Source organism: Dinoponera quadriceps, unplaced genomic scaffold, assembly GCF_001313825.1.
Source record: "Dinoponera quadriceps isolate SergipeBrazil2010 unplaced genomic scaffold, ASM131382v1 scaffold2915, whole genome shotgun sequence".
Classification (NCBI taxonomy): Eukaryota; Metazoa; Arthropoda; class Insecta; order Hymenoptera; family Formicidae; genus Dinoponera; species Dinoponera quadriceps.
In genome coordinates this window covers 374,229-401,471 of record NW_014556924.1, presented here as the reverse complement: position 1 = coordinate 401,471, position 27,243 = coordinate 374,229, and the positions used below count along the sequence as shown (strand labels likewise).

Here is a 27,243-nt window from a genome sequence, read left to right as displayed (position 1 = left end):
AAATGCAGAAGGTGCGGCTGAACGGACGTTATGTACTCGACACCGTTCGACGCTGCAATTCGAGAAATATCAATGTTTTTTAACATCGACTGTCGATATGTGAGACGTTCGAGGCGTGGCATAACCCAACTTCGCGCGTGTATTATTCAAATTAGAATCGGAGCGAAGAGTGACGCGAATACGACAAGGTGTTCGCAGCGTTTCCACTTTTTCATGCAAATACTATTCGATAAGTATTAATTTCCGAATGGTTGTTCCGGGAAATTTGTACCGCTGAAATATCGCTTTGAATATACGATAGACGCGAAAGCGGTCTCGGCCGGTGACGCCGTTTTCCAGTTCCGGTTGAGGGAACACGGTCGGGTCAAAGTACCGTTCCCGGAGTTGGCGTGGCCCCCGGCCGGCTACGTACGGCCCTATCGGCAGATTATGTGCGGCGGCACGGCTCGGAGGAAGTGTTCCGACTGACGATATCCGCAGTCCCACGTGGAACCGTAGAAAGGCCGGTTCGTTCCGTCACACGTCGCGTCAGCTCGGGACGCGACGATATTTACGCGTGTGACATACCCTTGTGCGTATGTGGGAGAGAGTGCGCGCGGAGTGTGCGACAGCGGGTGAGATCGATTCACGGGGGGGGGGCCTCACTCGACGAAGCATCGAAATAATTGATGCGAGGAATAGAGAGATAAGAAGGCTAGTTGGATCGTGCCTGACGTTTTATCGCGCGTGACACCGAAAAGTGGATTCGTGTGCGTGCGCGCTGCTTGCGTGTGGCTGGTGCGTGTCGGTCTTCCTGCTCGTTCCAGCAGAATCTGCTTCGTCGAATTTCGCGATGTAAGTGAATTTACGATTCCTCCGATCTCCCGGCCAAAGCTGGGAGGCGACTCTGATAAACCGAGAGCCCCGGACGAGAGGCGGTTCGCGCACAGACCGACCGCGCTCCGTTGTTTACATTCGATTCCTCGTTTTTATTATCGCGCGTATTGACGGCGCATGTAACGCGTATTATTTACTCGCGTCTTCTAGCGTTTTATGGGCGCGCTCAAGCCGATGAAATCCAATTCTCGCGAAACGCACGTTCGAAATGTCGGTGTGCGGCCGCGAGTCCGGCAGGATTTTGCGTTAGACGCAGAAGACGGATGGTTACTTGGGTAATTCTCGAATACGAGTGAATGTTCGGCCGGTTTGTTCGCAAGAATTGGCTCCGATCGAATTTAATCGCTCTCGAGTCGCGTTGCCCGACGTCATTCCGCGCGAAAATGCTTGTTGCTTTTGCGTTTCATCGTTTTTGCCGGCCCGCTGCGAGTCACAATTTTCAACATCTTGGCGTCCCACCGGGGATCTCGGTCAAAGATGCGATATTGTTGAAAGATACACACATACATGCGCACATACTTTCTCTCTCTCGGTGTGTATATATACGCCGGAGAATATGTCGAAAATATTCCGCGACCGATGATGTTTCAAGAGAGACACCGGTCGAACCGTCAATTATTCCACGCAAGTCCGCCATGTGTATATGTGTACGTGTGTGTGTATGCGATAAAAGTTGCAAACGCGCGGTTCGTAATTCGCGAAACGAGAATCAACTCGTCCGACATTCGCCCGACTTTCGACACACATATTCGCTAAACTATAGTTAAACAAACCGGAAAAAAATTCACAAACGCTCCCGAAGCTCCGCGTTTTTGCGAGATGACGTCACGCGCGGCGTAGGAAACTCTTACATAAATACCCGAAGCTTCACTTTTAACGAGTTTACCTGCGCACAAACGTGTCGGATCCAGAGATCCACTCGATTTCGCTTGCACGCGCGTGTCTGTTCTCTGACCCATTTTACTTTCGAGTATCGCTTTCGATCATGGTCCGCGAAAAAATTCACGCAGAAACGCACGAGAGGAAATAATTCGAGAGAAAATGGGCGAATAATAAATAATGAAAAAAAAAAAAAACGTACACACACGCGTTCGATCTTTCTCAGCGAGGACGGATTTGGAAAATGTACGGAGACGCGAGTTCACCTGCTTCCAAGGCTATCTATAATTAACGAGAATATAATCAAGGTATTGTGCGATTTTGTTACTTCGTTTACGCGCACGTACGAGTCGTTTGATAGCGTCGGCTTTATGTCGCGTTGTAATTTTAATGTAGAGAGAAGAAAAAGGCACATAAAAAAAAGTGATAGAGAGATAGATGTAAAGAATCGCGCGATTTCGGAATTTGCGCGCTCCTGAGATAAAATCTATTATCTCGGGACGCACGTGGATGGAAATTATGCCGGTAGGTACCAATTAACAGCTATACGTGATTCTTTAACCCTTCGCGGAATTTTGTGTTACGCGCAAGAGCTAACGTAAAAAATCACGTTAAGTAATCTCACAATCGCTCGGCTGAGCTGCTTTTCAAGTCTCTCTCCCTACTGTGCGAACAGATAACTGTGCTTCTTTGAAATCGGGTGCACAATAGGTATTGTTCCGAATATAAACGCTAAAATATATGTATTTTAGACATACAAGCACGTGATATATGCACTGTAAGAGAAAAATATTTTATATTTGTAAGTATAATCATCATAGTGAAAGAATTAAAGTCAGGAGAACCATTTCTCTAATAAATTGTTACTATAGTGTCAATTATAACAAACTTACACATTGCTACTGTTTTCAGCCTTTTAAATCAAGTCATATTTTTATCAATTTATTTATCAATCATTATTTATCAAGTATATTTTAATAACTTAACGCACGAGTATATCTTAATACTTTAACGCACAAATAACCTAACTTGTAAATAAATTACTGAATGTAAGCGCAGTTTTAAATTCAAGAGAATATTTACTAAAATTGTAAAATATTTCTTCTCTATTGAAAAAAACTGTAGTGGTTGTAAATTTCGATTTAATATAGAAGCGCGATACAATGCAATGTTTTACATTTAAATTTGCTCGTAAAGAACAGAGAGGCGAAGATGACTGTTTTCATGATTCTTACCTTAACATAGACATTAGTATGCTCGACGGGAGCAAGAGGAGGAGGATTATTCGGAGCTAAATAAAAATAGTGATGTAGTCAAGGTTTAACGAATGACTAAAGTATGAATGATATGCGTACAGGGACGAGATGTGCATTCCATCGCGATTTCTCCTGTCTCTCTCTTATTGAGCGACGGGAGAGCGAGGCTGTATGCTGTCGGCGCGGATGCACCTATCGTAATTTCGTTGTATGGCACGTTCAAAAAACATTGCTGCGAGTAACGAGATACCGATACTCCGAAAATATCGATAATTAGCTCCAACATACCGCCGTTGCCAAGCGATCTTCGCCGTTATTTTCCGCCGAGAAACACCGAAACTCACGCTTAGAAGCGAGAGGGGGGGGGGTACAGGAGAGCACCATGGAAATAACGACGAGCAGGTGAAAAATGCGGCTGGGAAGCAATAAATTAATATATGCGCGCTCGTTAACAAGACTCGCTCGTTGTGACGAGGAAGCAGACGACAGGCACGAATAGAAAATTGCCCATCGTTATATTTCCCGAGCGCATCGGCGATTTTCCTCATCGAATCGATACGACGAACCGTTGTTTTCTTCGCGCTCTCGTGTCGTGCGTCTGTTTCAAAGACGTCGTTAATTTTTTCGCACTTGCTACACTTGCGTTATCGCGTGCGATCTGTTACGTGGAACAGAAGTCGGTTCTCGGGAGCAAGACGCGTGGCACGAATGCGTAAAATAAATATACGCGTAATTTTCACGGGTCTCTCGCTTAACTAGCGCGTCGGTGCGATATGTAAATAAATATTAGAGCGGCGCGCCCTCCCTCCTCGTTGATGATCGATTCGTCTAGTCGACCGATAACGCTGGTTTCAACGAATTTCGTACCATAAATTGCATCTCTTTAAATTTTAATTCTTTCCATTTATGTTTACGTATTGAAACACAAAAAATGATAATAAAATGAATTATTTAGAAACAATCTAATACAGACTATATTTTAATTTTTGCAAGTTAATAGTATGAGATATGAAAACAAAACAACATATTTTTATTACAATCTATTTTTTTTTTATTGAAAGAATAAAAGTAGTCTATCTTTCTGCAAGAAATTAAAACACATGTTTCATTCACTCTTACAGAACTGCCGTATACATTATTCTTCGAATAAAAAATTAGCTTTGAAAGAAATGATTTTGAAGACATTTCCTTTTCTGCACGAAAGCTTCAAATTCCCTTTTGATTGTTACTTACTATATGATAAAAATTACAGCTAAGTTTTGATTTTAATTGTTATATTTGTGATGAACGTCACAAAATTAACTAGAACCAGTTTAGATCTAGAATACAATATTTGTGTTGATCAGTGTGATATTTGCGTGGCTGCGACGGGCTTGTGGTCTCGTCAATATTTATTTACATGTTCTCCCTCGCTTCTCGTCTGTCGTCTTTTCTGTCCAAGCTGTGGCCGCAGAAGTGTGACGAGCACGCGTGGATTTTGATAAGAAGACAACCGATGTGTGCGACGCGCTTCATGAAGGCAAGAACACGCGCGCACGGAAGTGAGAAAGAGAGAGAGAGAGAGAGAGAGCGTGTTTCGCGTAGGACGCTCTTTGCATTTGTGAATCATTCGATCGTAGCAACCGTGTCCGATGACTAGTTGTGACACATACTGTTTATTCGCCGCAGAGCGTTTCTGCTCGCTTCTTTTCTCCTTGACGCTTTCGATGGTCGGGTTTTTTTCAGAATCGAGCGTGATTAATCCGTCAACTCGACGAATTCGCGAGACCCGCGCGTCGTTCTCTCTGCCTTCGTAGTTTTTAAATTGATCGTATTCACGGAATTCGTTTATTTGTCGCGAAATTCAACGACACTCGGGGAGGCGCGTATCGGAAAATTTCGAGTAGACAATCGTCACCCACGCCACGCTCTCGCTCGGGATACGTCCTTACCGCAACGACGACTATTTTCATCGATGCGGCCGAATTTATAAAAACGACATGACCAGCTAGCTATAGCGAAATTAAGACAAATATACACATTAATATTGAACAAACACGGAGGCATGTTTCCATTTTTCTTATTAATGCTTTATTTATACGTTAATCAAACTAATAGAGGTAAACACCTAATAGAAAGTGACACGTATATATTTAAATTTGTGTATATGTATATATACACCGCGGATATTATTATAAACTGTAAATTTCTTATTGCTATATTTTCAAGACAAAATAGTCAATAATTGTGAAATTTTTCTACGTCTCCGTGTTAGTTTTTATTATCGCAGCAGTTTTCCGTTAAAATCCTAAATGTGGTTTGGAAAAAAGTAAAAAAGGAAGATTAAAGATAGGACATTAACCTCAGGGAACACATATAAAAAGTGTCATTTTTAGCGAATATTTTAACTTCCTGTAGTAGACAGTATTTCCATAAAGATGCAGCTAAAATGTAAAAGGAAGAAAACAGTTTTACAACTACCTTACAGCTACCTTACTTAATACTCGGATGTTTTTGGTAGAAAATTTGCGGTGGTAGAAGGAGGAACGAATGAAATTCGACGGTGAACGGAGAGGAGCAAGGGAGCACCCCCCCACGATTCCGCGTTATAATTCACATCGGACTACTTTATTACATTTTCCGTTCGTTAACGTCGCCAGTGACGTTTCGGACAGCAGCGGGTGTCAGCGCGAGCACCGAATTTCCGGTCCGTCTTATGGACGCGTTAACGGCGTTCCAGAAAAGGAAGGGGGGGGGGGATTTTCTCATTGGCGAGCGCGAGTTGATAGGAGAAAAGAAGGAAAATGCGGCGAGAGCATACCGGCGCAAGATTATCAACGTTACATGGCGGTAACGCGGGCGAATAATGAGAACGGTTCATGCAAAAGCGATTAAACTCGTTTAGCTAAGAGCGCGCTGAGCGGATAATAAAATCGCGGGGTCTAATTCGATGAACGTGCGTAAGCGGTGACATCATTTCGACTCCACCTCACGGCCCTGGAGAGAGAGAGAGAGAGAGAGCGAAGCATTAATGACGATACGCTCCCGATGGTCGGCCACTCGTAAAAGCGCCGTGTCGCCCGACGCCCGTCGGCGACGCCGTCGCCGACGCCATCGCCGCAGACGTCGTGAGCAACTACCGATTCCCGACGTTCCTGCGTAAAATGTCATCCGCGTAATCCGACATTCCCCTCCACCGTTGTTGAGTAATGGACTGGCAGCAACCTTCTCGCTCGCGATCGGATTCCACCATTTGTATTTATAGCATTGTGTCGCAGACGCATAGACCGCGTCCTAGGACTGTTGGATCATTGAGCGGAATACGTAATAAGTTTCAGGTCGCGCTTACGCGCTCGGGAATGCGCCGCCGCGTAGGCCGCGCGCGCGGATTCGTGCGTTCTTGTTGCGCGCTCGCGAGAAATCGTTATTTAGACACGCGTCCTACGAGACGGCAAAACGCGTCGACCTTAATTGAATGCGACATCAATTTTCCATATTATTCTCCGCTGCGATATACACACCGTAAAATACATATTGCATTCAAGTCAATATTATACTTGTCTTTCTCACGAGTTTATATATCCGCAAATATATCATCACAAGCGTCGAATTTTTCCGAAAAATACTCTCAATCTTTGTAAGTTCAGTATTTCTATCAAGAACATTGAAAGAATTAAAACACTTCGGATTACTTATTCCAGTTAACTGGGTTTAACTTTCCTTCGATCAAGTTTTCATAATATTCTTGAAGAGTAAATTCTTCCATTGAGTAAAGAAGTGATAATGAATTCCTAAAATATCTGTGACGGGTGCAGCTTAATATTATATTTAAGATGACCATTATTTAAAAGAAGAAATATAAACCGAGCAATTGCTTTCCTTCGCAGTACAATAATATTTTTCTCTGTGTCATAATAACGGAGTATAATATGATAACTAAATTAAAGAGATTCTATAATAATAGTCGACACCGTCCCACTGTCATATATGTATGACGCACCGATTTCTCACTTCAGGCTCATCGCATATTTTCAATTCTATTTAACACGTTCGCCGGTGTGCCGACGTCACGTATGAATGACGGCGATAATTTTTCTCGCTATATCCATATAAAGTTTGTTTTGCACGATTAAATAAAAACGTATACAACGGTCTGTGGGCAGAACTCGCCAAATAAAACGCGGTGGCGAAAATGTGTTGATTGCATATATAATGATTTCGTCGGTGACATCATTTAAATATTTTCGAAAAAAGGAGAATATATAGGCTCCGAAACGACATTAACGAATTAAAATCAATTTTAAGTAAATACGAGACTGTCTTTAGTTACGAGGTTATTATTTAACTTTGACGATACCTTTCGTCAAATTTAATACTTAATAATTTCACCGTGTATGATCTGCGTTAGCAATAACGTGGACGGAATTGTTAATATATTGTTTTTTGTTAAACGATAAATTACATAGCTAAAAATGGTTGACAGTCCTGAATCGTTGATTCGTTCAGTCGGAATTTGTCGAAAGTCACTGTCTTACAAAGAAAAAAAAAATGCTGGATTCAAGTAAATAATTATTCCAATACTCCTTAGCAAATTTTTATTCGGATCAAGTAATATTTATTTGATCCAAATAAAATATTTCCCAAGTAAAATTTACTCGATCCAAGTAAAAATTGCTAAAAAGTACTGGAATAATTTGTTCACTTGAATCTAGCACTTTTTCTCTATATAGCAAACTGAAAAAAAAAAACGTACGTTTTTTGCGGGCAAAAGTTTTACAAGCGGGCCTAAAATACGAATCAAAGAGAAGCGAAGAAAATTACAGAGGCGTTTTTGCGCGGATCAGCGGAGAGAAGGGGAGTTTTTTGGAAGCGGTTCAAAATCGCGAGACAGCGATTGTACTGTAAAAATCGCTCGAGCGTGAATGCGGCTTAACACACGTAGCGAAATACAATTTCGCGCGCGTGCCAAATGCTTAACTACATACATTTTGATAAAAAGCAACAGCTCGCGAAGGCTAAAAATTACTTCTGCTCGCGCGGTTTGTCATCGGATCGATACAAGAAATTACTCTCTGTTTGTGCCACCATGTTACTACAATAGCGCGATACGAATTTTATTTTTCCACACCTTTCGTTTCTCCATTACTCATTGCTATTTTTTCTCATTACTTGATTAATTCTTCTAAATCGTCTCCCGCACGCCGACTCATCAATGCGTACTTTTTGTTCAGGGAAATAAAAGAGATCGCGCATTAATAAAATCATTTCAGCAGCGAACGTGCGTTGAGCTTTTCATCACTGAATTTCAAGTATTACATTGTCAATCACTTAATGACCATTTAATGACTCTTCAACGACTTCCCTGATTGTGATGTGAAGAAAGAATCACAGGATAGGCAAGAACAATCGTGATCCAACTGAAATTTTTTCCATTACTGTAATGATCCTCGATGAATCTAAGGTTTCGTTAGGGATCGTCGAGGATATTCCAGCACAACGAATGATATTTTACCCGTTGTTACATATCGCGATCGCATAAACGGTACGTCGACACGAACAAGTGCATGCGTGACTTTCGCGCGGTAGCGAAAGTGCTTATAAACGCCTCGCCGACGCGTTTCTCGTTGTAAAAGGAACTCGCGACCGGCCGCCGCTGATTATCACCGCTTGAAAATAGCGTGCCGGGGATGAAAATTACGTAAACGGCCGCGAATAAATCGGACCGCCGAGACGGCGTCTCCGCGACTGTCCCCGCATCTCTCCGAGAGCTCACGGAGCTCTCACGCCAACGGGAAAATCCTTTCTTACTCGGAACTACAGTGAAAAGTCTCTTATTATTAAAAACGGTAGCCACCTAAATTTTCGCGTTACTTTGACAAGGTGAATATGTTAAAGAGCGATATTCAAGTTAACAAGACGTTGATTTAACACGCATTTGTATACTTTTCATATATTTCCCATGTTAAAGTGACGCAAAAATGTCAGCGGACCGTTTCCAATACAAAGCTTTTTACTGTTTATTACTTACTTCTCATTGTTTGTTAGAAAAGAAAAACAAACGCTGTCGTCGTTGGTCGCGGATTCGCGCGCTTTGAGAAACGAGATTTTCCCTGTAAAGAACGAGAGAAGGACGGACTGGCAGAGCCAGTTGCACTAGCGATCTACTAGAGGGCAACACGAATCGATTATTACTTTGCTAATGGCTCATTTCACTTAACACTCGCCTTTACTCGGCAATCGGGAACCTCGCCTCACCTTGCCCGCTGCCTGCGTGACGATAAAGCCCGCTCTCTCCCTCTATACGCCGCTCGCTAACGGAAATCATGAAGCTACGTGGACAGTGAGAAGACGGCTTGCCGTCTGGCCGTTCGTTTGTCGATTTACGAACTCGTTGCCGACATACACTGCACGAAAAAGTGAATTTTCAGGAGGTAAACGCTCTGTCTCTCTCACCTCCTCCCTGTCAGCACGCCGTTATTTTCGGAGCACCGTGTTTGTGTTCGCGCGTGTGAGCAGCGAGCGAGCGAATGACAGTCCGCGCCGTCGTTATTTTCCGTTTCGTCTGTCAGCAGCTGTATTCACGCGGCAGCCAGGCTGCGCCGCTGTTTCGGTCCTGCGATCGCAACGCGAATTTTCTCTCACGGCCGCGCCAGCCGAGACGAGCCGACGCCGCGCTGCTTCTTCCGTGCCGTCATAACCTCAAATTCAGTCGTGGAGCGGCGCGCCACCCGCCTGCTCTCCCTCTCTCTCTTCCTCCCTCTCTCTCTCTCTCTCTCTCTTTCTCTCTCTCTATATCGTTGACAGAAACAGGACGAGTGACAAACACTCGTACCGGGGGTCAAACGATCTTGAGGTTAAACCCGGGGGACCCCCGGGTTAACCGTGTTAACGCGTCGTGATCTTACCCTGGGTGGTCACTCCATGACACGCAGGATCCGGCGATTCTATTTTCCGCAGCGCCGGGTTAAGGAAGTTTGACACGACGTGATTGAGCCGGGACAACGAGGAGCGCGATGTTGCTCCTTTCGCCGCGGAATCAATAATCGTACTGCATAAGCGAGAGAGCGTCCGTGAGACCCTCGGCGTTCCGCGGCCGATCGCGTTGCCTCGAGGATGTGCCACGCCACGCATCTTTCCCTCTTTCGAACGATTCCGCCGCTCGGCGCGTCTACGGTCGAGAGTCGTCACTGAGCATGTCGGGGACGCAGGTGCACCACGCACCGATGTAACGTACAATGTACATATTCGGCGCGTCGGTTTGTCCGAAGCGACGAGCCCTAACAGGATTCTCTCTCTTTGTGTGTTTCAGCCGTCGGTCCTCCATTCGCTTGGAGGGCAGTGGAGCAGCGACGCCAGAAAATAATACGAGCTGTGGTAGCCTTGCGGAAGCGTAATAGTGGTTGGCTTCGGCCAACTGAGGCGAACGAGATATGGCTACGATAGACGGCCGGCCGGCCCAGTATGGTGTCACGCTTAAGCAACTTCGCGAGCTCATGGAGCTTCGGGGACGAGAGGGTGTCAACAAAATCAATGGCTATGGCGGTGTGCAGGAGATTTGTAAAAAGCTGTATACCTCACCCAGTGAAGGTAAGATCCATTCGCTCTGTCTTGTTGAGCTGGCGTTACTCTTGTGAGACTGACGAGAAGAATGCGGTGAGCATTCTGAGCGGTCACAGTCCTGTCGGAGAACTGTTAGAATTGATATATGATGGACAGAGTAGAGAATCGTGGAGGAGAATCGATAAGGCCTGTTTCCTGCCTGTCTGAAAATAGGTTTTTCAACATTGCTGAAAGTGTATCGTACCCTGTGTTCTACGTCTGTGCGTTTGAACGATTATTTCGTTGGTATAACACAACAGTCAGAGTGGTGAAACGTGTGTTCTTCTTGTTGTTTCTGTTAACCGAATAATGTTTCCTCACATACAAGCGCGTCTTTCTGTACTGTTTGCCGTATTATCTACCATCAGTACGATACGTTGGTTTAGTCAGAGATTTCTTGCAATGATAAAGGTCATATATGAGAAGTAACCAATATACTCACGCACGGCATTAAGCGAGAAATTGGCAGAAAACAGAATGTACAGATTTTTCTCCCATAGTCCACAAAAGCATGGAAATAGCGTACAAGTATAGCGAACAAGAAATAGTGTATTATATGTGATTATATGTAACGATGGTGTATTCTAAAAAAAGAAAAAAGAATGTATGATCAATTATGTGATGCTTGTTACACGCATAGGTCTCAGTGGGTCAACAGCCGATATTCAACATAGGCGAGATACATTTGGTTCAAATATGATACCGCCAAAGCCACCAAAAACGTTTCTACAATTAATATGGGATGCATTGCAAGACGTCACGTTAATCATCTTAGAAGTAGCAGCATTGGTTTCATTAGGTCTTAGCTTTTATCAGCCAGCGGATAACGAGGAAAAAGGTAAGTATTTGTGACGTGGCGCATTACATACTTTATCTACCGGTGGTTTTCCTTTACTGTCTGCATGGTTGTAGATAAAGAAAGTATCTTCATCATGTGTATCGCAGCTTATTTAAGAGCTATCGAAAACTCTTATAATACACATAATAACGATGAAAGTTTCGTTGATTTTAGACCGAAAGAAATCTCGTACGATACCACACTACGAGTTCTTCCCGTTTGTTTTCAGCGTTAGTAGATGAGGACGAATCGAAATACGGTTGGATCGAAGGACTCGCTATATTGATTTCTGTAATTGTGGTGGTCTTAGTGACAGCGTTTAATGACTATTCCAAGGAGAGACAGTTTAGAGGTCTTCAAAGTCGTATAGAGGGAGAGCATAAATTTTCGGTTATTCGACAAGCAGAAGTAAAACAGGTCTCCGTGTCTGACATTGTCGTCGGCGACATCTGTCAGGTACACACGTGTAACACTATTAGTCGAATTCTCTAATGTAACTATTTAAATGATGAAAAACGATCTGTACTGATACACGGTATTGTGTATATATTGTGGGGTAATCATTACTAAATACTAATGTGACGGAGGAGAGCATTAAAATTTATATTAAATTAGCTGTTTGACAATACAGATAAAATATGGAGACCTGTTGCCTGCAGACGGTATTCTTATACAAAGCAACGATCTCAAAGTGGATGAATCCAGTCTGACCGGAGAGTCAGATCATGTAAAAAAGGGAGAATCGTTCGATCCTATGGTGCTTTCAGGTGAGAGCCTCCGGCGTGTTGCTGTTTTTCGAAAGAGCTTCAAAAGTGTGTTTGAGGATCTTTCCGAAACTTTTCTATATGGGAGACTGTATTCGTGTATACTATGTTGTTGAAAAGGTACGCACGTGATGGAGGGTTCCGGGAAAATGTTAGTTACTGCAGTAGGTGTTAACTCCCAGGCCGGTATTATTTTTACTTTATTGGGCGCTGCTGTTGATCAACAGGAGCAAGAGATCAAGAAAATGAAGAAAGGTACGTATTGTAATTCGAGCGGTTCTCATTTGAATGACCACATATCTATAGAGGTTACTAAATTCTTGGAGTAATGCGGTCTTTATCACAGTACGTTTTCCTCGAGATTCCATTAGGTTTCGTTAGATTGTCTTTTTTTTCTCTCGAGATCAGCATCAATGCCCCAACTATTCTTTTCACTCTGATGATTTAGTACCCCTATCTCTCTATACTAGCAACTTCTGAATCATTTATAAACTGCTCCTATTTCGAAAGTTGTCTCTCGATCGGCCGGTACACGAATGCGTTATACGATATGTTCGTAGTATGAGTAGCTCGAGTAGCAGGTAGAATTTACGGAAATTTCTCTTCGATAGAAGTTGTTGGTACCATCGTATATCCCCGCATGATATTTACAAAATGTTTCAAAATGAGTGTAGACGAATCGCAGTGGACGCATGGTTTTGACGTGAATTGGTGTGATCATTTTATTATGAATTTTAAAACCAAACCATCTTATATATTTCCTGTTCTACCCCCGACATTGCATTTACAGCATCTACGGATGAATTTTGTATTTTCATTAACTCATTACTAATTGGCGAGAAAGAGTACCTGCATTTTGATTTGTTAACGTTTCGAGGACAGACTTGACTTGGAAAGTGTACAATACATACATTTCTCAAGACTGCCACAATACAGCAGTATTATTTTATAGCCACCACCTGCCCACCGCTCAATTAATTGAAAATTCTTTCTCCATTCGCTCGTTTATATTGGATATTTCGGTCATTGTCGAAGAAACTGTCGTTATCAAAAATATACACGCGAATAAACACACAAGTTATATATTACATTATCTATTTAAATTATTCTCTTAAAAGAGCCACATTTTATCCAACAGTATGCACAATAATATAATTATTCCCAAATCATCCCATCGTACATGGTTATTCAACATTTTACATATCACAAATTTGTTTAAATTTCGTAAATTATTGTGGAAGATAACGAGTCCTTATATTGATATTAGTTTTTGAGGTGCTACCGTTCGATTATGTCTCTTGCGTTCGTAAGTCATTTGTGTTTTCGTCCCTACGTAGCTATAAATGTTTCTGCTGTATAATGTTTTTTATCTTTTTTGTCTGATATGTGTATATGAGACTTTACATTCGGTAATTGCAAAATCGATCGAAGATTATTACTGTTACATAATTTTTTAAAATAATCTAATATGAAAAGTGTCTTAGAAGTATTGTGTACATTTCAGATTATTAATTTTCACATTACTGGAGAGCCCCAAGAACTTTCAAATTTTACATGTTAGGTGTTCTATACATGTATATAGTGAGTACGGATATTACGAGATTAATTTATTTAAAGGGAAAAATAATTAATATAGTTGTTTTGATTTCTGAGACCGAATTTTCGATGTTATATGAATGACTGTGTTTTAGTTAGACTTGCAGTGTTTGCGATTCGGTAGAAATGAACTACTTCTGAGACACTTTACATATGTAAAAGCGGATGTCAAAAGCATATTTCCTCTCTTTGACGATCCATGCTCCTCTGTATGTCTTTCGTTATTGCACAACCTGGAAGGTAAACTCGTCGTATTTTTCGATGTTATCCATGAATGCACTCTCATGCACTCTTACGGTTCCACTAGTGAAAACTTGTTCGTTTACTATAGAAGCAATAGTCGCTTCTAGTTCTTTATGTTTGACCTTCTGGGCTGTATCTACCTCATTTGTTAGTGTTAAGAGTACCTCTCTGCGAAAATCCGAAGCGCCATAATTTACGAGATAACAGAGAAAGTCATAAATGTGAATTCTTTTTAATATGAAACCGCGATTTTACCATTGGCATACATATATTTACATAGATAGATTGCTAATCAATTTCGTTTTGCATGTATTTTTTTATCTAGAGGCTAAAAAGCAGCGGAAGAAGAAGTCATTACCAGGTGAATAATATTAAATTATATACTTATTGTTTATATTATATCGATATCATGTGTATATATACACACACACACAATTAATGCCAAGGAATTAATCGACCGTTTCCAAGTCCTCAAAGGCAGCATAGTTCAGTATACTCTTCTTTATCTTTCACTTCATTGTCTTCATTTCTGCATTGTATACGGATATTTTTCTTCTCGTTTATTATCATTTTTTTGTCGTTTATGTCTACGAACTTTACATAAATGTTGCATATCTAAGGGAATTTTCCTTTGGTCTCTTTGTTTTTCTTTTTTTTTTCATCGGTAAGGTTCGTTTAAAGTCGGGTTTTCCCTTCCTTCCGTTGAGCGACTTAGCAGATGTGTGTACTCGGACCTCGATGCGGCTTGCTTCTTCGAAGTGCAGTAAAGTTACAGCTCGTGAAAGTCACGATTGGAAGCTCTATATCCAGGCCCGAGTGCAAAAGATAAAAAGAGAATTTACGTTATCCACGCTTCCGTGTTTCCCTATGATTTTTTGCGTGCTCTATAGCAGTGGTTTATATGCATTTGACACGTTAGCGGCTACCTCGTTCTTGCATAGCTTCTTGTTTTTCTGCATTTTTAGTATGCGCCCTGACAAACACCCTGGTGGTTTTAATCTGTGTCTCTAACGTGTAACTGTTGTGTCTTCTAATAATCTTGGTCCATCTTTCATCGAACTTCTGGCTATCGATTAACTCGAGTGGCATCCAGTATTTGATACTTAAAATCACGCTTCGGTATTACTCGTTCCGAGTGTAACGATCGAGGCTCGATCGGCGAGATGATGACGAGCGATGATGGGAGATTCTTGGCCTGTCGCACGAGTTGGTCGAACCTCGATCGGTGTATCGCGACGGATCACGCTCTAATTACGGCTAATTGTTGTACGCGTAATCAAGGCGAAGAAGCGGTAGAGATTACCGGGAACAGTCACGTGAGCGGCGGCGGCGGCGGCAAGCACGAGGGTGGCGAGAATCATCACGTGACTACGAGCGCCACGAGCTCCAGCGAGAGTAAGAAGGAGAAGAGTGTTCTACAAGCCAAGCTAACGAAACTCGCCATATACATCGGTTACGCTGGCTCGACCATAGCGATACTCACTGTCGTCATTCTAGTCATACAATTCTGCGTGACGACCTTCGTCATTCAGGGCAAGGCGTGGAGGAACACGTACGCCGGTGATCTAGTGCGGCATCTGATCATCGGTGTGACGGTGCTCGTAGTCGCCGTACCCGAGGGTCTTCCTCTGGCTGTCACCTTGTCGCTCGCTTATTCCGTCAAGGTGATGATTTATCAATTATCCTCAATATTTCGTCCGAGTAGATGACTCGAAACTATAATTACTTCTTTAAGATACGAGCAATTTTTTATATTTTATATGAGAAACTTGTTGCATACAAGTACTATTTGTGGGTTTCTGAAACTCATGATTGTGACGTTTGGTCACATATAGTGAGCCATATATATGCAAGGCGTAAAAACATGATTACATACTGTAGAAACTTAAGGAGCATCGTATTTATTAATGTCGAAAGACGTCAGTTTGAACAATTTCTGTGATCTTTATGTTTTCTTTCTTTATTTTCCATTTTTAATAAAAAAAGGAAAATATCCCAAGAAATCGTGCTCTCTGTCATAAACACTTGTAGAATCGTTTCGAATTGAATTCATGTTTATACGATATTTTCCACTTCGATTTACATACAAAACGTGCTCCTTAACACTTTAATGGCCGCTCACACAACATGTGTGTGATAGCCGGAATAACTGTTATTGTCCGGTCACACAACATGTGTGTGATGCTACCGCCGAAGAAAATATTGCCGACCCCTGGCGACGTTTGACTGCGTAGACATGCGGCCATTAAAGTGTTAAGTTTGTACAGCATGTCATGTAATGTAGCCTATAGATACAATGATTGTAATGGTTGGAACTTAAATGGTTAGAGAGATCGAATCTCACTCTGGAGTTCGTTCGATCATACAGTTATGCACAACATATAATTACGATGAAACTTCACTCGGAAGTTGGCTACACAATTCTCTGTATGCGTCTCGTTACGTAATGTGCGAAAGAGCATCAGTCCGCGAGAGATGGCGGAACGAATTTAAACCAATTCTGTCCCATAATTGGCCTCAATTCGCGATGATATCCGCACATTGCGCGATGAGGCACATTTAACGATTAGTAACACATCTCTTTCTCTCTGTTTGCAGAAAATGATGAAGGACAACAATCTGGTGCGTCACTTGGACGCCTGCGAGACAATGGGTAACGCCACCGCCATTTGCTCGGACAAGACCGGCACCCTGACTACCAACCGAATGACCGTGGTACAGTCGTACATATGCGAGAAGATGTGCAAGACCACGCCGAACTTGTCAGACATACCGAGCCACATCGGCGAGCTGATAATACAAGCCATCTCCATCAATTCGGCGTACACGTCCCGAATAGTGGAGTCGCAGGACTCTACTGAATTGTCGATGCAGGTCGGCAACAAAACCGAATGTGCCTTACTTGGATTTGTGTTAGCCCTGGGCAAGAAATATCAAACTGTGCGTGACGACTACCCTGAGGAAACCTTTACGCGGGTGTATACGTTTAATAGTGTAAGAAAGAGCATGTCTACTGTCATTCCCAGGAGGGGCGGTGGATTCAGGCTCTTCACCAAGGGCGCTTCCGAGATCATCATGAAGAAGTACGTATAGTTCACCTCCCCGTTTCTTATCCCTTCCCCGGCAAAACACCACAGAGCCTCCGCCCGTCGTATTTCTATCGACTCCCCTCACGGAATCCACCCGAGGGAAACCCGTTGAATGTTAAAGCGAGAGCGATATCGCCGGAAGGGCGGTTAACACGGCGGGATTTCCGACCGACCGAGGGGAGACCGATCGATCTCGCGATGAATTTATGTTGCAGATGTGCCTTTATATATGGTCGCGAAGGTCATCTGGAGACGTTTACCAGAGAGATGCAAGAGCGTCTGGTAAAGAACGTGATCGAGCCCATGGCATGCAACGGTCTGCGCACCATCTCCATCGCTTATCGCGACTTTGTTCCTGGCAAGGCGGAGATCAATCAAGTTCACATCGACAACGAGCCCAACTGGGACGACGAGGATAATCTAGTGAACAACCTCACCTGCCTGTGCATCGTCGGTATCGAGGATCCGGTACGTCCCGAAGTACCCGAAGCGATTAAGAAATGTCAAAAGGCCGGCATCACCGTGCGTATGGTGACGGGCGACAATATAAACACCGCGCGATCCATCGCGCTCAAGTGCGGTATCCTGAAGCCGAACGAGGACTTCCTCATCCTGGAGGGCAAGGAGTTCAACCGTAGGATCCGTGACAGCAACGGCGAGGTGCAGCAGCATCTTCTGGACAAGGTGTGGCCGAAGTTGCGCGTGCTCGCTCGATCGTCGCCCACGGACAAGTACACCCTGGTGAAGGGCATCATCGACAGCAAGACGACCGACAGCCGCGAGGTCGTGGCCGTCACCGGCGACGGCACTAACGACGGCCCGGCGCTCAAGAAGGCCGACGTCGGCTTCGCGATGGGCATCGCCGGCACGGACGTGGCCAAGGAGGCCTCCGACATCATCCTGACGGACGATAACTTCTCCTCGATCGTCAAGGCGGTCATGTGGGGCAGAAATGTCTACGACAGTATCGCCAAGTTCTTGCAGTTCCAGCTGACCGTCAACGTGGTGGCCGTGATCGTCGCCTTTATCGGTGCTTGTGCCGTGCAGGACTCGCCACTCAAGGCGGTACAGATGTTGTGGGTAAATCTAATTATGGACACGTTAGCGTCCCTCGCCTTGGCCACCGAATTGCCTACGCCCGACCTTCTCCTCCGTAGACCGTATGGTCGCACAAAACCACTCATTTCCAGGACAATGATGAAAAACATTCTCGGTCAGGCCGTTTATCAGTTGACCGTAATTTTTATGCTTCTTTTCGTCGGTGAGTACCGTTCGGCCCCGCCGTCCTCCTCCGCCCCTCGGCGAAGCGCCTCTAAAACTTGTCTGTCCGCGATTCACCAGGTGACAAGATGCTCGACATCGACACGGGCCGCGGGGTCGCGGCGATGGGTGGCGGGCCCACGCAACACTTCACCGTCATCTTCAACACGTTCGTCATGATGACTCTCTTCAACGAATTCAACGCTAGGAAAATTCACGGTCAACGCAATGTCTTCCAGGGAATATTCACCAACCCCATCTTCTACTCGATTTGGGTCGGCACGTGTTTCTCGCAAGTAAGTCGCCGAACATCCCCGTACCGTGCGGCTTATCGACGCGACTGGGACGACCCAGAGTCGCTCCATATCTCTTACGACTTCGTACGACACGATTCATCACTTCTTTCTATATCGACAAATCGCAACACACCACCAGCGCTGGCGTGCAATTTTTTCGCGCGAGCTTCTTCCGCGACCATTCCATTCGACCGCGAGGAACTCGCTCCGTCTCTCTCTCTCTCTCTTTCTCTCCCCCTCCCCCTCCCTCGGGATACATCCCTGAGCGGAGCATTGATAATTACAGTTAATTAATCGTAATAGGGTGACGAGCGGACGCGAAACGCGCGTATTAAACAAGAGCGACAAACGCCGCCGGGTCCGATGGAAAAAGAGTCGCTGTGCGAAATTTTCTCGCGTTCTTTGCATCGGCGGGATACGACTGAAAGAGGCAGGATGTCGTAACGGTGACTCGGACAGCGTCACCTCCTATGTCCTTTTAATGAAACTGTCTGCCTATCTTTTTAGGTGGTCATCATACAATACGGTAAAATGGCATTCAGCACTAGAGCTCTCACGTTAGAACAGTGGATGTGGTGCCTGTTCTTCGGATTCGGTACGCTATTGTGGGGCCAAGTAGTTACGACTATTCCTACACGCAAGATTCCCAAAATTCTTTCGTAAGTTAAAATTACATACTCACGCACACGTTTTCTTTTTTTTACCCCCTTTTTTTTTAATCTTTTTCGTTGGATTTCTGAGCACAGGATCGCAGTTTATAGTGAGAAAAGGAAAACAAAGTAGCAAACACAGAAAAGAAAAAAATACGGTTGCTCCAACACTCGGCGTGTTCTCGAAGTGATCTTTGTGGTAGATGTGTGATATTTGCTCATCCGATTTATCGCAATTCCGCCAATTGACGCGGTCGAAAGAAATAGAAACGAAGAGAATCATTTTTTTTTAACGTTCGCGTCACTTGTTGCTCTCATGTTTCATTGGTGACCAAGTGCTAATACCTCAGTCACGCGTACATAATTTACAAAATCGACTGTGACAATTCAGTCGAGTTCTTGCTTTCCTGCATCGTGACGTTCTTACGGTGTAGTGATTGTTGCATCGCTAACGTGTAAGAGATGAAAACGCCTTTGCAACGAGTGTAGTGTCTTGTATCTTGCAATCACCGGGTAATGACGTTATCGGCAACGAAATCACCATTGTATTCGGTTCATAACGCTAAAGTGGCCGATATCTATCTAACGACTGCTGTTTTGCCATCACACGAATTAGTATCCTATGTTTTCGTCTCATTAGCGGTAGATGCCTTTGCATGTCGAACCTTGAATTCACTCGTGCTCTGATCAGTATAAATATATGTATGTATGTATATATATATATATATATATATATATATTTATATTTATATATTTGTATATGTATATGTATATATATATATATCACTATATAATCGCAGGGTTAGTAACAGTATATGTCGACTCCCCGAAGAATGTTGTCTCCCGTATGCAAGCTCGTGCGATTGCTCCGTTTCGACTCACGACTTGATCTCGATCGTGGGCGGGCCGCGAAGTAAAATCGCCGGGAAAGCCATTATATGCAAAATTCAGGCGCATTTGCACCGAGGTGTATCAGCAAATTGGCGCATTGCAAAATCAAACGTTCACTTCTGTGGCCGAGAATTATCCTCGTATCGATTGGCATCGAATCGTTACCGCGATAGTAAATATCGGAAGACGAAAATTATCTCGTCAAAGGGACTATTCTACCCGCTCGGCTGGAATCGTTGATAGAAATCTAAAAATATTCTTAGAAATACTTTCGCATTTTTTCGCTCATGTCGTCCCTGACCGACTTCTTCCTCCCTTTTCACGAGATCGACGATCGCGGCGAAATGAGAGCAATCGCGCATATTCAGGTGTGTCCCATGTCCCGGGTATTCCCTCGCTCCTTTCAACCTGTGCGTAATATGGCCTTAATCGTTGCATGATTACAGCCCTCTCCGAAATCTACGTACTTGTTTGTGTACGGTCGAGCGACCGGCGACAGCGGACGTACACGTACGTGTCGCAACCATAGCTTGCACTAACGATCAAATCCGACGTATCGCCTGATATCTGCGATACCAACGAGGCGGATTGAGAAACGATCGCGCGAAAAAACGAGAGCTTATTTTGCCTAATACCGATCGGTCAGTGGATCGATTAGTTCCGATCGGCATGGCGAGCAATTCGAACGATCGGGCATTTGACGATGCTTATTAACATACACTCTTTCACTTGATTCGTTAGATTTACGCGATTTTTCAGCGCCCCCTTCTCCTCTTTCTCTCTCTCTCTCTCTCTATCTATCTATCTATCTATCTATCTATCTATCTAACTGTCTCGACTTCTCTATCCTTTTTCTGTCTTTATCTCTGTTCACCCTTGTCTCTCTGTCTCTTTATGTTCTCTCTCAATATGTTCTATATATTTTCCCTCCTATTTTTCCGCGCGTACACATATACACACACACACGTGCCCGCGCGCACACACGCACACACAGAGCACACATCTATACGAAACTATACTCGTGGACACACCCTTGCTAATGACACTCTTCTTTCTATTAATCTACTCTCGCTCAGGGATTGGAGTCGGTATATTTTCAGCGAGATCAGTTTTTCTGATGCCGTAAATACGAGGAAGGAGGCCTAACTGCGTCTTTTTTGTCGAGAAAAGAAAGCACGGAAATCGCTTTCGCATGTTTGCAGCATCGAAATCTGAACGTTTGATTTTGTAGCAGTCTCGATCCCTGCTCGTACACCATCTTTCCGCCATCTCTCTCTCTTTCTCTCTCTCTCTCTCTCTCCGTAAACTAACAGGTCCTAACCCGCAAGAGAAGCACAGCACGAACGCAGCCGCCGCATGCGAGATTATCGTTTCGTAACGGGAGAAGCGCAAGTGTTAATCTCGCTAGAGAACCCCGGGTGCTTTTTGCTGCTCTCGCACGCGAAGTCGAGCGCACCGAATGCCACACGAATACAAAAAGGATCAGCTACTAAAGGACAGGGAGGCGCGAAAGAGCTTTTTACCGCCGATTAGAGAGAGATTGTGTACCGCTTGTAACACCGAGACACTTGGCTACTTACGTAGTATGTGTATGCCGTTTCGTAGGTTGAACGGAACCCCTTCCTCTATGGACACACTTAGTACAACGCGAACGAACGCGACGAGGACGACGAACCGGCCGCTGCAATCGGCGGTATAGCTTCGCCGGGTCGTTCCCACGATGTTCACGCGCTCATTTTCCAACGACTCGAATGAAGGGAGAATCGACGGAATACGTAATATCGATGGCTATATCGATAATCGACGGCTGTGTCGATAACCAATGGCTGTGTCGATTATCGATGTCGTTGGCCAATCGAATTGCAGCTTAACCGCCAGTGCCTCTCGGACGCCATTACGAAGTCGGTCGCGCGCCGAATGAATACGCGTAAACTTACTTGGGATCGACCCGACGTAATTCTCGCTCTCGTAGGAGCGTCACTCACCACGAGCTGTGAACGTGTGCAAGCTGAATAGTGCGAAATAGAGACGTGTAGTGTGAAACGTAGTGACAGGGCAGCGGCGCGACCGTTTCGCGTTTGTGTCGCGCGATCAACAGGTAAGGGGAAATCGCACTTGCTTCTTACAGTAGTGCGACCACAACTCGACGCAAACTCGACACCGAGACGCAGGGAGAAATCCGAGAAGAAAAGAAACGAACCGACATTACGTACTGTACTGACGACGCGGAGAGAACCGAGACTACGCGCAGCGGACCCCTGAAAATATCGCGTCCCCGGTTTACGCTCTAACGGTTTTTCGCGAGAACCCTGACCGCGGGCTGATGCATACTACGTCGGGGAAAGCTCTGAATTGGGCAAGCGTCTTGAAGCGGTCTCATATTTTCGCGTATAATCTTTGTATATTTCTTCCTCTCTCTCTCTCTTTCTCTCTCTTTCTCTCTCTCTCTCTCTCTCTCGCTCTCTCGCTCTTCTTCCCGTTCATTATTTATATTCGCTTCTTCGTTGCACTTCTTACCTTGTTATCGACTGTACACAGAAACAAACGGCAATCGGAGAAACATATTTCGCCCTCTCTAACGCTTCTTACATTATATCAACGTTTCGTAACATTTTGCGCACCAAGCGTGTCGTATGTGTCCTAACATTGTAATTAAAGTCACTTGTACGCGATTTTCAACCTTACGCATACGGTGAATTGATTTTCATCTACACTGGAAGGGACCTATCCCGCAGCTTTGAGTAAATTATGCCCGAAAAAGTAATAAATAAATGTTGAGGCATATATATGACGCCCGAGTCAAAATTTTGATTGTACCTTAATTCTGCAAATTTCGACAAACTTAACTAGTGGAGAATCTCGAAATATCACCTTACAGACCATTATTTTTTTATGCTAAAAGTAGTTATTTACCGTTGTTTCGTCCATAGTCTACATCGATGGCTTGCGCCGGACGCACATATGCGCCCATAGCAGTCAAAGGGTTCATTTTAATATATAAACAATGTGTTCATTGCACCATACGCAATATTATCTAAATGTAGCTTATTCAACTGCGAATAGAACGTTGCGGTGAGCCAAGTATTAAATGGTTTAGTAGATTAGTAGGTAAATACATAAATAAAATAACAATTTTTTTTCAAAATTTTGGTTATATTTTACTGGCGTTAGAAATTTCGATAGGATTCGTAGATGAAAGATAAGTGAAAAGGAAACAATTCTGAGTCACCGACTGTCGGCTAAACCCGACGTTCTGTGATCCATCCAGCGTCTGTTTCTGCTCGTCATCGTGGCTGGGCCACGGTGGTACACAATAGTGCCACACTTAAGCACGATTCAATTGGAAACTCGACATTAACCGATGATCGTACGTTAATCGATTGTCGAATGCTATGGACAAATCTCCCAATACACACCAATTCTGATAACTTTGTTGACGCATCGGAGGTTCGGAATATTTCGTCGTCGTGATTTCCCGGCCACGAAGTGTGCTCGTTATTGATTGGTGGACGACAACGGTTCATGATTAACTTGTGCGTCTTTCGATGGTGTCCATTGTCTTGATAGTCTCGCGCGTTATGTACTTATCCGCGTCAGCATGTGATTAGTCACAAGAATGTTGCGGCATTTTTTTTTTTAAGTTTCGGAACGCCTTCTTTTCACTTTTGTTTGTTATTATGCCGAATTTAAATCCATGTTGGTGTTGACACGACTACTATTTTTAGCTTCTTTCTCTTCACGTGTTTTGAATATTCAATATTCTACCGCAGTTTCCAACGCTAATAAAAAATAACGAGATTATGAAGATAGGAAGTTTATAACGCTATTCGCCCATATTTATTATTTATTATCGGCTTGTCGCACACAATTCTATCTGCAATTGAATAAATTACATAATTATAATTATATGCGATAAGGAAACGTTAAATAATAAATACGGGAAAATAGCGCTACAAACTTCCTATCTTCATAATCTCGTTATTTTTTATTGGCATTGGAAACTGTGTCAATAGGATTGAATATTCAAAAGCTCGCACCTGAACTAAACTCTACGAATTGGCCACAATCTAGCCTGGCCAACTGTCTAACCAACCTAGCCGGTAAGGCTACCGCGGTTAAGAAGTTGCTTAATGCAAGTCAACTACTTGCTACTTTTGTACGTTGGCCGCGTTGGTCTACCCAACATCATATATATAATACTGCGATTCGCTGTTTCAAAAATGCAAATGATTGCGGCAAAAGAACTTTTATAAAGCCAATGAAAACTGGCCATAGCAACGATTCTTTTTTTTTTCCAGTATAATATACATCGCTCATTGAAATTTAGAATAAAGATTAAATGCAGGTAGAATATTGAGATGATGGAATATTAAATAGTTCTCGAATTAGTGCTTTTCCAAACCTCAATATGGAGAAAACGCAACAAGTAACTATTTGTAACATCAAAATAGGACGATAGTCCGTGTATCTCAAGATTCTCCACTAATTCTTATAGTTCGGCCGTATTTGCAGGATCAATATGCAACCGAAATTTCGATTTTGGTGATGTACTATAACATCTGGTAACATACATTCTCGTTCACGATATATCCGTGTCGCACCATGACGTATTCTCTCGTTCGTTGGCTTCCGATGTCCTGAATTTTCGTTAACAAGAAATGTTTGATGCAAGTTGGCCATGGTGTGTCTCTCTCTCTCTCTCTCTCTCTCTCTCTCTCGTCGAGAAAATTCCGAAGCAAGTTTTCCTGTTTTAGAAATTAAGTAAGAGTTGTATTTTTTATCATATAGATGGAGTCTATCTCAAATTAACGGGGAAATGAGCGAACTAGGTTTTATGTTCCTTCTAATGAGTGTTTATTGTAATTATGTTCCCTCTGATTCGATAGTTTTCAGTCGCTCATAAAATATTTTCGTCTCGACGTTTTCGATGTAAGGAAATTATTACAATTTGTTGAACGTCGTTATCGTGCATCAAACACACCTGTTTGCGAACCATCGTATTTCTCACATCTTTCTGTCACAACCTCGTTGATCACACTCTTCCTTTTTCGTGCGCACACATATATTCCCATACAGACATCATGCACACAACATATACATACATTATGTACACGTAACAAACATTGTTGCTACATCGCCACCGCCTGGTCTTTTCACCGTCGCTGATAATAACTAATTCGTTATCGAATCACGCGTACCATTAGTACAACGTAGATTAGGGATTCTGCTAAGGAGCGAGGGGAAAACGGAAAACGGTCGGGTGCAGTGCGTCAAGGAGAGAGAGCCGGCCGCCGAGACAATATCGAAAAAAACAAAAAAGAAAGAAAGACAAACTACAAATACCACACCATTCTTTTCCCTCAGTTAACAGGAGAATCCGAGTGATGAAGAAATGGTTTCATGTTTTTTTCAAAAACAGATGGGGCCGCGGCCAGCCAGATGATATCGGCGCGATGAATCTAGGAGACGAGAAATTCGACCCCGACTCGGATAAAAAGCCGCGCGCAGGACAAATTCTGTGGATCCGTGGTCTTACACGGCTACAAACACAGGTAACTATCCCTATCTTTCTCTCTCTCTCTTTCTCTTTCTCTCTCAATCTCTCTCACTCTCTCTCACTCTCTTTCTCTCTCTCTCTCTCTTTCTCTATCTCTCTCTCTCTTTCTCTCTATCATTCTCTCATATCTCATCACTCAAGATCAATATTCTCTTGTCCTCTCTCACGAACAGAAAAAAATACCCATCGCCACCGATCCATCGGGTTCGGAGCGAGACCACACGAGCCTTTACTTAACTTTAACTTTTAGGACTCTCTCTCTCTCTCCCCCTCCCTCTCTTATTCACTCACTCATTCCCCTACTCACTCACTCACTCACTCACTCACTTACTCACTCACTCACTCACTCACACTATCTCTCTACTCTCTATTTCTGTCTCTCTCTTTTTCTTTCTTTTTTTTTTTTAATTTCTAACAGGACGCGCGCGACCACTCGACGTTCACCCACGTCGAACGTATGCGCACACCCACAACTTTATTATGTATCACCACCGTACAAATTATAATTAACCCAAATCCACTATTACTACTACTACTATTACCATTACTATTACTACTATTACTATTACTACTTTTACGACGACGACGACGATGATGACAATGACGACAGCAACGAGCTGTTTATGTTTTTTGACGTTACCTTGGTTTGCATTTTCATTTGAGTTCCACCGTTTACCGCGCAGAGAGCCGCGCGCGCGCGCGCGTTTATTCTACATTTCGAGTGCGACCGTGCCGATACTGAAGTACGATAAACGATCGTGCGACAGCGAGTGCCTAACAGCGATCAGATTTGAATCAAACGATCGCTATGATAACGTAGCCGGACCGAAGAGTCGAGTCTATAGCTCGGGTAGTAGCTCGAAGAGAGCACAGCCGGTGCGCGTGCAGAACGATCGCCGAAGGAGGAGCGGAGAGCCACGAAAATCCTCGCGAAACACGAAAATCGCTCGGTACTCTCTCTTTCTCTCTTTTTCTCTCTCTTTCTCTCTCTCTCTCTCTTTCTTTCTCTTTCTCACTCTTTCAGAGACTCGATACTTGACGCGTGTCTCTACCAATTGTACATGCTACATGTGCATAGTCGCATGCACACATGTTTGTATGTGTGCGCGCGTATATATACACATATAGACGTATATATAGACAGGCAAACTCAGTCCGTGTAAGTCTTCGCCGATAAGAAAGTAGATCCAATGCTATCAGGTAGGGGGAATCGGTAGGAATTGGCTGCGAAATGTGAAAAAGCGACAGGGACCGATAAACGAAGAGAAACGACAGACGGGAACGGTGAATCGCGATGCGATCACGTTTCACTCGGGACCGACCAGCGTCACTGATCGCTCGCGCGCACGCACGACTCTTCGTCGAGAACGACGCACTGGTTGACACACGTGTGACACATACACGGAGATTTGCCGTAGTATACGCACGGATTATTGCTTGCTCCCTCCGCCCGTACCACCCCCCCCCCCC

General features: G+C 43.7%; 1 protein-coding gene across 15 annotated transcripts in view; it reads left to right on the top strand.

Moving 5' to 3' along the window:
* Nucleotides 1-27,243, top strand: part of LOC106748481 (plasma membrane calcium-transporting ATPase 2) — an 84,744-nt gene that overhangs the window by 23,710 nt on the left and 33,791 nt on the right. For 12 of the 15 annotated variants that reach the window (XR_001374759.1, XR_001374760.1, XR_001374761.1 and 9 more), the window contains 12 exons: nucleotides 10,300-10,577; nucleotides 11,230-11,427; nucleotides 11,657-11,883; nucleotides 12,059-12,194; nucleotides 12,312-12,446; nucleotides 14,356-14,391; nucleotides 15,312-15,694; nucleotides 16,629-17,113; nucleotides 17,335-18,380; nucleotides 18,461-18,675; nucleotides 19,183-19,334; nucleotides 25,636-25,768. Coding sequence is in view for 12 of the 15 variants with exons in the window: in XM_014627035.1 (XP_014482521.1) it covers nucleotides 10,421-10,577; nucleotides 11,230-11,427; nucleotides 11,657-11,883; nucleotides 12,059-12,194; nucleotides 12,312-12,446; nucleotides 14,356-14,391; nucleotides 15,312-15,694; nucleotides 16,629-17,113; nucleotides 17,335-18,380; nucleotides 18,461-18,675; nucleotides 19,183-19,334; nucleotides 25,636-25,768 (3,303 nt within the window). In the remaining 3 variants the exon portion in view is untranslated. Of the gene's footprint in view, nucleotides 1-730; nucleotides 835-9,954; nucleotides 10,228-10,299; nucleotides 10,578-11,229; nucleotides 11,428-11,656; nucleotides 11,884-12,058; nucleotides 12,195-12,311; nucleotides 12,447-14,355; nucleotides 14,392-15,311; nucleotides 15,695-16,628; nucleotides 17,114-17,334; nucleotides 18,381-18,460; nucleotides 18,676-19,182; nucleotides 19,335-25,635; nucleotides 25,769-27,243 lie in introns of those variants that run through there. The other 3 variants (XM_014627028.1, XM_014627029.1, XM_014627030.1) reach the window with 3 other exon arrangements.